Genomic DNA, 14,061 nt, shown 5'->3' on the forward strand with positions numbered 1-14,061 from the left:
GGTCACTCAAACTCAACTCAGTTTGAGTTCGGATTAGAGGAAGTCAACTCGATTCAAATCGACTCACCCACTCAGTTTAAATTGAGTTGGATCCAACGATTTGGATGAGTCAAGTTTTCCAAGTCGAGTCGTCCTGTGCCCAGTTCTACTTATGATGTTAAAAACCAAACACACTTTTCTACTTGTCAGATGATAAGTATGTTATTATCTCCTTAAGTAGAAATATGGCAGCATAAGTAGATTATCTAAGGTAACTTACGATCCATGCCATATTGTTTTAGGGACTTCAATCTCACAAAACGAGCCTATAAAAGGAAGGAATTAAGAGGGAAAAGGAGAGGAGAAAATGGAGGAAGGGAAGAACAAGAAGCACTTCATTCTAGTTCATGGTGCTTGTCATGGAGCATGGTGTTGGTACAAGGTGATTACACTACTAACATCCACAGGCAATCGAGTTACAACGGTCGATCTTGCAGCTACGGGCATCAATCTGAAGAAGTTCAAGGATGAGGTCAACACGTTTTCCTTTCCGACTATTCTCAGCCATTGCTGGACATCATGGCCTCACTTCCTCCACAAGAAAGGGTGATCCTAGTAGGCCATAGCGTTGGAGGTATGAACCTGGCTCTAGCCATGGATAGGTACCCCGAGAAGGTGTCGGTAGCCGTCTTCCTGACTGCATTCATGCCGGATACTTCTAACAGGCCCTCTTATGTCTGGGAAAAGGCATGTGCTTGTCATTTAGTTACTTATGAAGATGTGTGCTATTTACAATTTTCCTTCTTCTTCTTGTTTTTATTTTATTTTATTTATTTATTTTTTGTTCTTGAATGATAGTATTATGAGCAGCCATCGTCAGATCTTCTCATGGACTGTAAATTGGACCTTCATAAAGGGCAAGGAAAGCCTGCAACGATCTTATTCGGCCCCAGGTTCTTGTCGCAAAGGTGCTATCAGCTCTCCCCTCCAGAGGTAAATATGTTAAGATAAATAGTGTTGTGCAAGCTGTGCATGTGAACTTTGGTAGACAGCCCTATCCTTAGGTATGCCTATCAATGGGAAGAGCAGATTAGGTAACAGTGATTAATTAGGTGTTCCCTCATTTCATTGATGAGAAGGAGCAGTCAAAGTGGGGCTATCAAGTGTTACAACTTGAGTAGGTAATCTGCTCTGACATAAATCTGCACACCAAATGATATGATTGCCGGCCCCATCAGGCGTAAACCTAACCATCAATAAGAGTTGGATTTTGTAATGATCGCTCCAATACCCAAGTTGGTAGGTACCTGCTGAAAAAGCTTTGTGATACCCACCATGATCTAAGATCACCATTATGTATGTATTTTTGAGTTGGTTCCTCCGTTTGTTACAAATAAGAAATTTTTGTTTGTTGGAACGTGAATATTAGACCACGTCATCAAATACTGCATTTAATGCAGTAGTGCTAACCTGAATCAATCATAATGTAGGAAAATAAAAAAACATCCCTGTTTATGAAAACCAGATGATCGGATTCATGTGTTTCATGAGGCAGATCCAAATCTCTAGCATGGCACAAGATACAAAAGAGAGGTGATTGAATCCCACCATTAAAAACTTCCCAGTGCTCACTGTAATGTTTATTTGCCACCCAACTTAAGTTAGACAGATCTGAATGAAGGAAAAATATAAATATCAGCTTGATCCAAAATGTCCGTGGCTTCAAATAAGTTTTTAATAGTGGGTGTTCAATCACTACTGTTTCCTATGGTGTGGTCCACCTGAAATTTGGATTTCCCTCGTTTTTGGGCCCACCTACTAGAATCAGGTATAAAAATGGATGGATGGCGTGCATGAAAGACATGCATCACGGAGAGGTCCACTAAGCTTTTTCTATCACCGATCAATATCTACTTTGTGTGGCCCACGAGAAGCTTTTAATGGTGGATTACCACTGTTTACTGTATTATGGTCCACCTGAGATTTGAATCTACTTCATTTTTTGGGCCATGCCATATAATAAGCTTTCAACACGGATGGACAGTGTGCATGTAGTCACATACATCACAGTGGGCCCCACAGTCAGGGGTCCCACCCACCTCGTTGGATCCGGGGTCTCACATAATCTGCTCCCCCAGACTGTGTGGTGACCGTTGCACCAAGCAGCCATGGGCATCAGGATTCTGTGGGGCCCACTGTTATGCGTGTGTTTTATCCATGTTGTCCATCCGTTTGGCAAGCTTATTTCACGCATGAACCCAACATTGAAGCATATCCACAGCTCAAGTGGACCACACCACAAGGAACAGTGGGTATTGAACGTCTACCGTCCAAAACTTCTTGGGGCCACAGAAGGTTTGGATCAAACCGTTATTCCCTTCACCCACGTCTGTGTGACCTTAAGAACAGGTAAGATGACCCACCGGTCACTACGCCAAAACTGCCGATTTACGACCTATTTTTGCGACGGATTTCGTCCGTCGCAAAAATTGCTTGGTTTAACGACGGATTTAACCCGTCGCTAACGGAAAAAGTCCGTCGCTACACCCATCTTTCTCAAAAATCCGGTCCAAACGTCGCGGAATTTCGCGACGGATTGAAATCCGTCGCTAAAATCTGATTTACGACGTATTTACGACGGATTTTGGTCTGTCGTATATTAGCGACGGATTAAATCCGTCGCCAATTTTGATTTTGCGACGGAAATTATATAGTCGCAAATTCCCGCCCAAAATACCAAACGGCAACGCTTTTCAGTCGCTTTTGCGACGGATCATGGTCCGTCGTAAAAGGACTTTTGCCTAAACATTTTTTTTTAAAGAAAATGGTGGAAAACCATGTTTTTTCTAGTCTAAGAATTATTTTTTAATACAAATTCAGTGGTTTAATTGTACATATTTGTATCTAATATTATTTTTTAATAATTGATTGAATGCAAAAAAAACAAAATTAAATAAATAAAATTTGTTTTTATATCAAATGAGTGGAAATTATTAATTTTTTAAAATTTAAAACTAATATTTAAATGATTTGTAATATGACAAGAAAAAAAATATTGAGAAGTTCAAAACAATTTAACAATGTTTAAGAAAAAATGAGATTTTGAAAAAATAAAAATCGTGACTTAAAAAAAATCTATTTTGTGGGAAAAAAAAGAATATTGATTAAAGTTGATAATTTTTAAAAAAAAAAAAAAAGAATTTGATTTCGAGAAAAAAATAATATCTTGAAAAAGAAAATTAAAAAGATTTCAAAAAATGTGAAAAAATTGACAATGTTGAAAAATGAAAATATTTTTAAAAAGAAAATGAGAGTTTGTTTTTTGAAAAATAAAATAAATTTGAGAAATTCGAAAATAAATGCTTTTAAAAAAAATGGAGTTAGAAAGAATTGAAAATTTTAAAATTAACATAATAAAGAATCGATACTTTAAAAAAGACAAACATTTTGAAACAAAAATAAAGAAGTTGGAAAAGTTTGTGAATTTAAAAAATAATGGAAATGTTAAAATTTTGAAATTAAAAGGAAAAGTTTTTATAAAAACACTGAGATTTTGAAAGAAAAAAATATCATTTTAAAAAGGAAAATTAAAAAGTTGAAACAAAATGATATGCTTTTGAAGGAAAAAAATCGGCATTATGGAATTTTTGAGAAAAAAATAAATTTTGAGAAATTTTTTGAGATTTTGGAAATAAAAATTCAGAATTTGTTTTTATTTTTTTAATATTTTATAATAAAATTAATATTTTGTTAAAAGTTTTCAAAGAAAAATTAAGCATAAAAAATATACATTTTGAAAACAATGTTATTTTTAAATGGAAATTAAAATTTATCTGTGAAAAAAATATATAACTTGATCAGGGCGAGTAACTAGTCAAATTGAGGGTATTGATCAGTAAAATAGATTAAATAGACCAAACATATAAAATAGGCTAAATATTCTGGTCAAATTTGTGACCCAACTTATTGACCTCGCGATAACCTAAGAATTAATGTTAGTAAGTTGTGGGGCCCATCATGATGTGTGTCGAACATCAACACCGTGCATTTGATGTGTCCCTTTTAGGTTACGAGATATCTCAAAAATCATCCGTATACGAAACTCAGGTGGGCCATATCATCTAAAACTATGTGAAGACATCCTAAAAAATCTAAAAACACTTGGTGGGGCCCACATGAGTTTTGGATGCGGCTGAAACTTGGTCTGACCCCTCATCCAAGTGGAATACACATAATTAGTGGGTTGGATATATGAATCAAATTTAGGTAAGCCCAATATATGATTATAAATGTTTTAAGGAATCCCCTCTCTATTCCATTTAGGTGAGTTACTAATTACCCTTAGCATACTGAGTAAACTCTGTGAGGTCCACCGTTATTTATTTATTTTATCCACTCCGTTCATCCATGTTAACAGATAATTTGAGGTCTAAAGAACCAAAAGGAAGCATATCTAAAGCTCAAGTGGACCACACCACAGGAATTAGTGTGATTGAACCTCTACCATTGAAAAATTCTTGGAGGCCATAGAAGTACTTTTAGTTCAAGTTGATGTTTGTATTTTCTCTTCATTCATATCTTTTTAATATTATGAACAGGTTGGATGACAAATAAACATTATTGTAGGCTCAAGGTAGGTATAACAATGGAAATCATTATTCCACATTGTTTTGTATGGCATGGTCCACTTGAGTTTTGGATTTATCGAAAATTTGGGATCAACCCACACCGTTCATCAATTTTTCAACATCATTTTAGAGAATTATCTAAAAAATGAATCATATCCAAAGATTAAATGGACCACACCATAAACAAGGAGAACGGATTAGCTGCTACTCCTAACACCAACTAATGGCTGGCGGTTGGTGCTCTGTGGGTCCCATCATGTTGTATGTGTTTTATCCATGCCGTCCATCTATTTTAAAAGATCATCTTACAACATGAGACAAAAAAAAATGAGGTATATCCTAATATGAAATGGACCACAATACAGGAAACAGTGTTAAATGAGCGTCAACCATTAAAAACATTTTGGGGGCCATAAAAGTTTTGAATCGAGATGATTTTTATTTTCCCCCTTCATCTACGCCTATATGACCTAATAAACAGATTGGATGTCAAATAAATAGTACAGTGGGCCTTAGGAGGATTTTAATGATGAATATCCAATCACTATTGTTTTCATGTGGTGTGGTCCACCTGAGATTCATATACCTCTCATTTTTGGAATAAATCCCTAAAATGATCTTTAAAAATGGATGAACATAATGGATAAAATACATACATCATGGTGGGGCCCACAGGGGGGAGTAGTGACACTAGCTACAAAAGTGATGTCAGCAAGTTCCGTGGGTCCCACCATGATGTATGTTTTGTATCCACACCTTCCATCCATTTGGAGAGATCATTTTAGTGCAATATTTAAAGAATGAGTTAAATCCAAAGCTCCAGTGGACCCCAACACAAAAAAACTGTGGGACAGTGATGCCCATGTTAAAAACTTCTAAATGCCACAAAAGTTTTAGATGAAGCTAATATTTGTGTTTTCCCTTATTTCATGTCCTTTTTTTTTTCTTTTTTTTTTAAAAAACATTTGAACAGGTTGGATTTTAAATAAACATTATGATGGGCCTTAATATAGTTTCAACGGTGGGAATCACTCTCCCCGCTGTTTTCTGTGGTGGGGTCCACTACAGATTTTTATCTGCCTAATTCTTTGGCTCATGACTTAAAATGATATCTCAAAATGGATGGACGGTGTGGATATAACACAGATTTATATGGAGCTCATTTTTTGGTGGACGTAGCCAAAGGTCTGGCTTTTAATGGTGGACGTTCAATCTTGATTGTTTTCCCGTGGTGTGGTCCACTTGAGATTTATATCGATCTCATTTTTTGGGATTAACCCTAAAATGATATGGAGAAGTGGATGGACGGCATGGATTAAAATATATAAATCATGGTGGGGGCCGTAGAGCACTATCAGATGGAAAGCCCAAGTGACGTTACATATCTCGTGAGACAATATGTGAGTTTTGTGTTTGATGTAAAACAGTGGTGACTCATTCATATTAATAGTGGTAATGCTATAGAATTATCCAGACCATCTAAATAATGGGTCTAGTTGTTAATGGTTAATATTTATACTTTTTTTGTATATAAAATTATATTAATCATTCATTAAACGGTCCCTTAAATGTATGGGTATTAATGTAATTGATGTGTTAAATTATGGAAAACTCACAGTTTGCGGATTTGAAACAAATATCTCATTTCAGAAGAGGGTTTTCCAAATCCCCTCTGCTTGGTTTTTCATTTTCTTCTTCCGCCGGTGGGTGAGCTCCGAATCTTTGAAGGATTTCAGGCATGCCGTGGGTGAGCTTCTCTCAAAATCCCTGTTTTTATTCCAAAATCCATTCCATCTGTCATTGCTCTCTCTTTTCTTCTCATTGGGCCATGGTTCCGGTCGGCATTGATATGGGCCCATTGTTTTTGAAATGGACTGGTTAAATGCTACATTACATAATGGGCATGGCCAATGCGGCTATACTGTAACTGATTTTCAAAACCAAATAGGTATGGATCTTCAAAACACAAGGATCAATGAAATTAGCCGAACAAGCAGTTATTTAGGTTGTCCATGTTAAATCTATATTCTGCATTCTTATTGTCTTTCATTGAGCTATTTGCTTGCAGGCAATCATTTACAATGCATTTGCTCCATCTTATGATATCATGGGCTGTTGTTTGTGATGTGTGCTACTTGGAACTTCAAAATCTAAAACCTGGCAAGACGCCAATAGAATTTGCAGAAAGGTAATTTTTACTGCCTTGCAATTCCTATGAGATGATCCTGGGCATTTGTCACTCTTTGTTCTAATCTCTAAAAGAAAGTCTATGTTGGTTCTTTCTTGCAATTGGAATAACCTTTTGTCTGATAAAATGGCTCTTGTTGCAGTCAGGGACATAATATCTATTCGAGCTGGTCTTAAAAAGGTCCCTTGGGATGGATATCTGAAATACTCTTGTCCTGGTCCAAAACACACCGAACAAAAGTATGTTAGATGTATCTTTTTCTCTTAAAAACCTATAGAGGATCTGGCATGGACAGTCATGGCCTACCTGATTTTAGTTGAATATAGAGGTTTGGGGTGTATAGCCCTGCCCATGGTGGAACACTGCAAGATCTGACCCGTCTCTCAGGTAGGCCCATGGCATGGATTCCCAGGGCCCAATAATGAGGCCAGTGAATTCATCAGGTGGGCCAGTGTACAAAACAAATGGACTTCTGAAACAAGTTCTTTCAGCTATCTATTCATTTCATACCCTGTTACTGGATGAGTGGACCGGTCTGATTTTTAGGAGATGGTGGTTATGCAGTGGGGCACACCAGATGGTCAGCTTGGTTGTTCACCATGTGTAGTCTTTACATGTGTCCCCAGCTTGTAGATGGCTCTCCTATACATGCCTGTGGCCTTGGAAAATCTAATAGATATAAAGCTTATCATACAACTTATGAAGAAAAGGAAGGTCTTGACTCTTGAGTTTAGCATACCAGCAACATGACAATCTAATACAAAAACATTGGCAATATCATAGCACTATTGTTTCACATTTTCAGGCAACAAATCTTTGCAGAGATGGTGCTGCGATGTCTCGAGGAAAAATGAAGAAAAATCAGGCTCGTGTATGGAATTTTCCTTTTTCCATTTAATGTCCCCATGGGGCTCGTTATGTTCTATTTTTGGTTTGAATAATTTTAGTCATTTCTTTCAGTTAGTGCTCATTGTCAAAAGAATGGTTCAAGTTAAAATGGTGAAGGTCTAAATTCTATGACTGAAGTTTATTTGATTGGAGTTAATGCAATCTCTATTCAAAATGGAGTCAACAATTATAAGCTCTAAATTTCTGCACATGTACATCACTTGAGCGGTGGACGAGCTCTTCCCCTTCCCATTAGTACTCTACATATTATTACATTGAATTGATTTTTTTAATTGTCGGTATTAAGCTAATCAACAACATTAGTCCATGTAATTATGAAGATATACTCACATGTGCAACACATGCATTTTACTAGTTTATTTATATAAAGTAATAGCTCCATAAACTACCAAACAGAATCTGCACCAAATATCCAGTTGCAACCAGCCAACCACATCTTCCAAAATTGTTTATCCATTTCAAAATAAGCAGTTTGGAGCATTTTATGATTGGTGGAACTGGATTTTCTTTCATGAATGTATATATACACATCATTTTCCTACTTTATGTAATTGGTTTGAGTTGTTGTCTATGCTGTGAATCTATTGCATTTATAATTTTATTTGGTCTTTTTGAATGGTTTTTTTTCCTCTTAATGCCTTGTGGTTGCAGGGCTTGTAATCTAGAGGCACTGAAAGGATTCCCTTTCTTTTTTCTCGTATTTTCCAGTTAGAAGTAACTTGTTCAAATTGGGTGTTCTCCAATTCCCATCTCTTCATTGGAAATTCTTCTTCTGAATCTTCTATGCATGAATAGCAGGTTTCAAGTTTTGGGGTGTCTGTTTGTATTTAAAGTTTAGACTTTTCATTCTCCATTGAAAGGAGGAGAGATTTTAGAGATGACCTTCAGGAAGGTATATCCTCTATTGTTTGTTAGATTCTAATTTCAGAGGGCTTTTGTTTTTCTTAGATTCTAATTCCTGAGAATCCAATTTTCTGGAACATTTCTTGGTTGGTGGAAGAAGAATCTCGTCTGCTTCTTTTATTTTCATTTTGAAACAGTGGGTTTTTTTTTTTAATTAATTATTTTTTTTTATACATGATGCTTGCAGTCTTTTCTTCCAAGAATATTTTCATCCAAAGAGAAGACCATAAGCCAAACCGACAAAGATTCATTCGATTCTTCCGGTAAGTAATAAGCATCTCTTTACCTTTTAAATCCAACCAAATCTCTTAAATCCTTTTACCAATTTTTTTTTTAAAAATTTTTTACTGCATGCTTTATTTTGTATTTCGCAGAAATTACCAAGCTCTCTTGCAGATTACAAAACTGCCTTTTCCCTTCAATTCAAGAATGCGCTAAATTTTCCAAATGCCCCTCTGCTAGATCCATAATTCATGTTGGTTTTCTAAGGAAATCAGTACCCAACATTTGAAATTTTTTCGGGCAAGTTTACCTAATGATTTATTAATTCGAGAATTTAAAAATTGCATTGATTTTTAGTGGTGGATAAGGTATTTCAATGGAAGATAGAGACATCTGAATTTCTCTGTCAAAACAGATGGTACAAGAACTACTCACTCAACTCATACGGAATATCTTTATGAGAAATCTATGTCAATGCTGCCAAGATGGTCCCAATATCAATTTATTGCAGCCCATTTCTTTTAGCTGAGACTTCATATTCAAGGAAACGAACTGAGAAAAAGACAACACTAAAAAAATAACTACCCATTGTAAATGAAAACAACAAAGGAGAATATTGTAGATAGCTTTTTGAACTTAGGTAATTCGATATCCTTTTAAGCTTTAACTTGGGATGTAAGAATGGCATTTTATGTGAGGAATTAATGTCCTTTTAAGCTTTAACTTGGGATGTAAGAATGGCATTTTATGTGAGGAATTATGGAATGTTGAGCCTCAGGAAATGTGGATTTTACTGAGGATTTCAATTCCTTGTGTGTGGGCCTGTTGTCTGGTGATCTAGGCCATTGAGATGTTGAGCCTGCAGTGGATGGACCATGCTCCCAAAAATCTTCCACCTTTTAAGATAGTAAAAATCAGTTGATTGCCTAGAGATGAACAGTTGAGAAAAAAATATAGGACCAGTTTCAATGGAAAAGAGAGCCAAAGATTGGGTGGATAGGGTCTTCCAATCTTGAAGACTTTTTGGGAGATGGGGGATGAAAGAGCAGCCCATCATATCAACAGTTTGGATCGCTCAACTGTGGGTTCCACACACATGGTATCTAAAGCCTGAGCAACTTCTGGATTTGATAACCCCACCCAAGAAACTTGGGGTGATTTTGGATGAAGTTTGTGTCTTTATCCTCTTCCAAGCTTTCCCTCTTATATCTAGTATTTCTTTCTTGCAAGAAATAACAGTGGAATTTGAGAGAACCTTGACTTCTTCAGCTACCCCACCATCCTTCAGAAAAAGCTTCTCTGGTATGCATTGATTTCATTGATTTTTCTTCCTATTTGTCTTTATCCCATCCAAAATTTTCCTCTTATTCTTTTATCTTCTATTGATTTTAGTTGCAGAATCAGAGTCTACTTCAAGGCTTGGGAGTCTAAATTTCAGTAACTTACAGTCTCAGATGTCGGACATCTCAGACAGACGAGACTTCAGGTTTTCCAATCTTGATTTTCTCTGTTGTGCTCTGTTCCTAATTCTTGTTTGGGAATTGATATGTACACCCACCATGATTGATTTGCTAGAATTGTATTTGTGTAGGCCTTGGCATGCTTTCAGGAAGTCACCAACAGATATTGCCGAGAAAAGAAATCTGTATGTCTTGATTTGCCCAACATCTTTCCATATACATTGTTTTATAAAGCAGAATTGTATTAGAAATTGCAGTCTTAATTGAGTATGGAGTCCTGATGTCACTTATAATCATTATTTGGTTCAGACCAGAAATTAAATAGGAATTCGAGTTGTTAATGGAAATGTGCATCTAGATAGTGCTTGCCTGTAACATTGGACTTGCTCTTGTACAGACATTGTGCCGAATGTTTATCATCAATGCTGGCCCTGGTTTTAGGTTGCTGTGGAGGACAGTGTAGTCTTTTATCGATAGAAAAACCACTTCAAAGATTCATGTACTCTCAATGAGGCTGTTCTTCTATTTGTATTTAATCAATTAATGTTCCGTCTTCTAGAAATACTGTGACAATGTCTAGCAGTTGTTTTTGACATGCTTCTCTAATTTGGAAGGGCAGGGTTCTCAGAGTTTGATGAATATGTTCCCATGGTAGACAAAGCTATGGATTCAAGCTAGAAGAAAGAAGCGTCCCATCAAAAGCTCCCGTCTCCTAGAAGTATGCAAGTATATATTAAATTTCATTAGGGAGTTGCAGGCTTTTGCAAGTCAATGGTTATATGTTGTTATATGAGGTATCATATTTAGTGGATTCCAAATATGATTCCATTTATGTGCATATATTTTTCACATGAGGTATCATATAATGCTTTGGGAGTCTATTTTCAATATGACTGGACCTTTTAGTTTGATGAATAGGATTTATTTTGTGAATAAAATTCTTATTAAACAATCGCATGAATTATTTTTGAATGACTATCAGGTGTAAGATTCCAAAAACAAATCTGATGATATTTTTATTTAATTGATTTTTTTTAATTTACAGATATTTTAGCGACGGACCAAATCCGTCGCAAATTTCTAAACAAGTTGAAAATCAACGACGGATGTGGGTCCGTCGTTCTCCTCATATTAGCGACGGACCTTATCCGTCGTAAATATTTTTAATTACGACGCTTTCTTTTTCCATTTTTATTTTTTACGACGGATCTTATCCGTCGCTACGATGCGACGGACCTTATCCGTCGCATATTAGACGACGGATTTTATCCGTCGAAAAAGAAAAACGACCCAGTAAACAGCGACGGACGAAAGCCGTCGTATATTTGGTTTTACGACGGCTTTGGTCCGTCGTAAAGTCGCAATTTTGGCGTAGTGGCTACACAGTGAAAGGTACAAGATTTCCATAAAGTCCGAATGCAATTTTTAAACCATTTAAAAATCAAGTCAGGTTCGGACTATCATTTTGGCCCTTTATCTGAATGGACCAGGCCAGTGATCCAGGTCAGCACTCAGTAATATTGTATGCAACGGTCCTTATTCCTTATGAATTGATAAGCGATTGATCAGGTCTTCCAGGCTACGGTGGGTTCATCTTAGTGGTGGACCATCACATGAACAGCTCGGATTAATGGACTTGAATCAAATACCAATTAGGTGGTAGCGATTTTAAGACTACTTGTAAACTTACAATAAATCTCAGAAATCAGAAATGTTTACAGAAAGAGAGTGTGTAAATGAACTTCCTTATCTTGCCAACCATCACCATTGTAAAAAATCCAAGCCGTGCAAAAGATGGGCCACAACATGATGTTCACCTGATACAAAAATCAGTTGGTCTATTTATAAAGCGAGCCACACCACATCAAAATCTATGGATGCAGATGATCTTCTCATCTCATAACTGTGGCCCACCTGATGACTGCATGGGCATAATTTTTCCACTCAATTAATATTTTTGTGTGATGCATCTTCTGCATGGCATGGATGTTCTTCACACATGATATATATAGTGGCAGAAAAGATGGCTGAATGTGACCATTTCTTTGAAATTCTGTAAGCTCTTTCAGACTGCTCCCATCCAGCTCTCGTAACAAGCATTTCTTTTTTTTTTTCTTCTTTTGTGTGTGTGTGTGTTTTATCTCCTGTGATCAGGAACTAACCTTGGCAATGACACTAAGAAGGGAGGGACCAGCTCCCCCAGAAGAACTGTTGCATGCACCAATCCTCTCGAAGGAGAGATACGGGTCTGTTAGCCGAGTTTACATCATATGCGACGAAGATAAATGCATTTCCCCTGATTTCCAACGTTGGATGATTGAAAATGACCCAGTGAAAGAAGTGAAAGTGATCAACGGTTCTGATCACATGACCATGTTCTCCAAACCACAAGAGTTATGCAATTGTCTGCTAGAGATCGCTGAGACATACTCTTGATTGATTCACTACAACTACTATCGTTGCTGCTGCTGCTTTTGCTACTATTATTGCTATCATTACTAAATTATTATTGCAATTAGATGAAACACCCAAAGACAATCTGAAATCCATAAAATAATTTCATGTATGCATAACAGTCTCTAGTTGAGTGCAATGCTATAGTTTAGATGCAAGCTGTATTTGGTTGCCACATTAGGGTCACCCAGAAATCGGATTTCTCTGGGACCCATCCAGAACCGTCTGCCTGGATGAAACTAGAAGCCGTGTTTAGGCCTCAGCAATCAGGGCTGCTCTGGCCATGATCGGAACCCACCACCTCTGACCTGACGAGTGGACAAAACACAAACCGCCGCAGATCTAATTGCAAGAATCCCAGATCTGTCGCCAACATCCCCAATCTGTCGCCGGCAACGACATTGCTGCCCTGTTTACACGATCTGGCAACAATGGCAGCCAGAGGATCTTTCCTCAACCCGAAGGATTGATCGAATCCGTCCCTAAATGGCAGATCCGCAGCTACAGTATAAATTTTTTTTAAAAGCAAAAAAAAAAAAAAAGAAAAGAAAAAAGAAAAAAAGAAAAAAAAGAAACTGATTGCCGATGGCAAGTAGCACCGCAGCAGCCATCGGTGGAAGCCAATGCTGGAAAATGTGACTATCAAACCCAAAATCACCCCGACCGATGTTTGTTGCTGCCCTTAATCGCGACCCATTGCCAGCATACAGTAAAACCATTAGGGTCAGCAGTCGTCGATCGTTGTCGTTGCTGCTGCAAGGTCGTGTCTTCTTATTGTTATTATCTATTTTCTTATACTTATGGACACGTGGGTGTTTTTTATTTAGTGGACCGAACATTCGGTTGTCTTAACCCTCAACAAGATGGGCATTTGTTACATATTTTAATTCGGTTGAATGTTTGTCATGATTCATTGCCTCTTTTTCAATTTGCATGTGAAAGAATATGTTATCAAAGCTCATATCTTTTCTCTTGTGTGCTTGGGAGTTTTTTATACTCCTTTTGGAATTGTCAAAGTTTCTCAATTATTAAAACATCTTGAAAAGCCTCATCAATCACAATATTCTTAGATGAGACTTTTCTAGATCATGTACCTGATTTCCTAAACACTTATCATCAGACATTTTAAAATCCATATAACGACCTACTATATATTCCTTAAATATGACCTCCTTTATTATGAATTCATTTTCATGGTGATCCCACGAAATTAATAGTCATCGCATTCAGAATGTAGTTTCAGCATAGATGGTCATTAGCTTTCCATTTAGATAGTTCGAAGGATGCTGCCAATTCATTCGTCTCAAGTGACGAAGCA

The 14,061-nt window shown here is 36.8% G+C and overlaps 1 protein-coding gene across 1 annotated transcript; it reads left to right on the forward strand.

The window, feature by feature from the left end:
• The first annotated feature begins 831 nt into the window (after positions 1-831).
• On the forward strand, positions 832-12,862 carry LOC131229611 (methyl jasmonate esterase 1-like). The gene is made up of 2 exons (XM_058225607.1): positions 832-972; positions 12,444-12,862. Exons 1-2 carry the CDS (start codon positions 868-870, stop codon positions 12,723-12,725), a joined length of 387 nt encoding a protein of 128 aa, XP_058081590.1. The 5' UTR covers positions 832-867; the 3' UTR covers positions 12,726-12,862.
• Positions 12,863-14,061: the final 1,199 nt, after the last annotated feature.

This window comes from Magnolia sinica, chromosome 16, assembly GCF_029962835.1.
Source record: "Magnolia sinica isolate HGM2019 chromosome 16, MsV1, whole genome shotgun sequence".
Lineage (NCBI taxonomy): Eukaryota > Viridiplantae > Streptophyta > Magnoliopsida > Magnoliales > Magnoliaceae > Magnolia > Magnolia sinica.

Bases quoted from the DNA above. Each gene is read 5' to 3' on its own strand.
- LOC131229611 (XM_058225607.1), top strand. From the start codon at position 868: ATGGACTGTAAATTGGACCTTCATAAAGGGCAAGGAAAGCCTGCAACG. The intron at 973-12,443 runs GTAAATATGTTA...TCCTGTGATCAG, and splicing joins ATCAGCTCTCCCCTCCAGAG to GAACTAACCTTGGCAATGAC.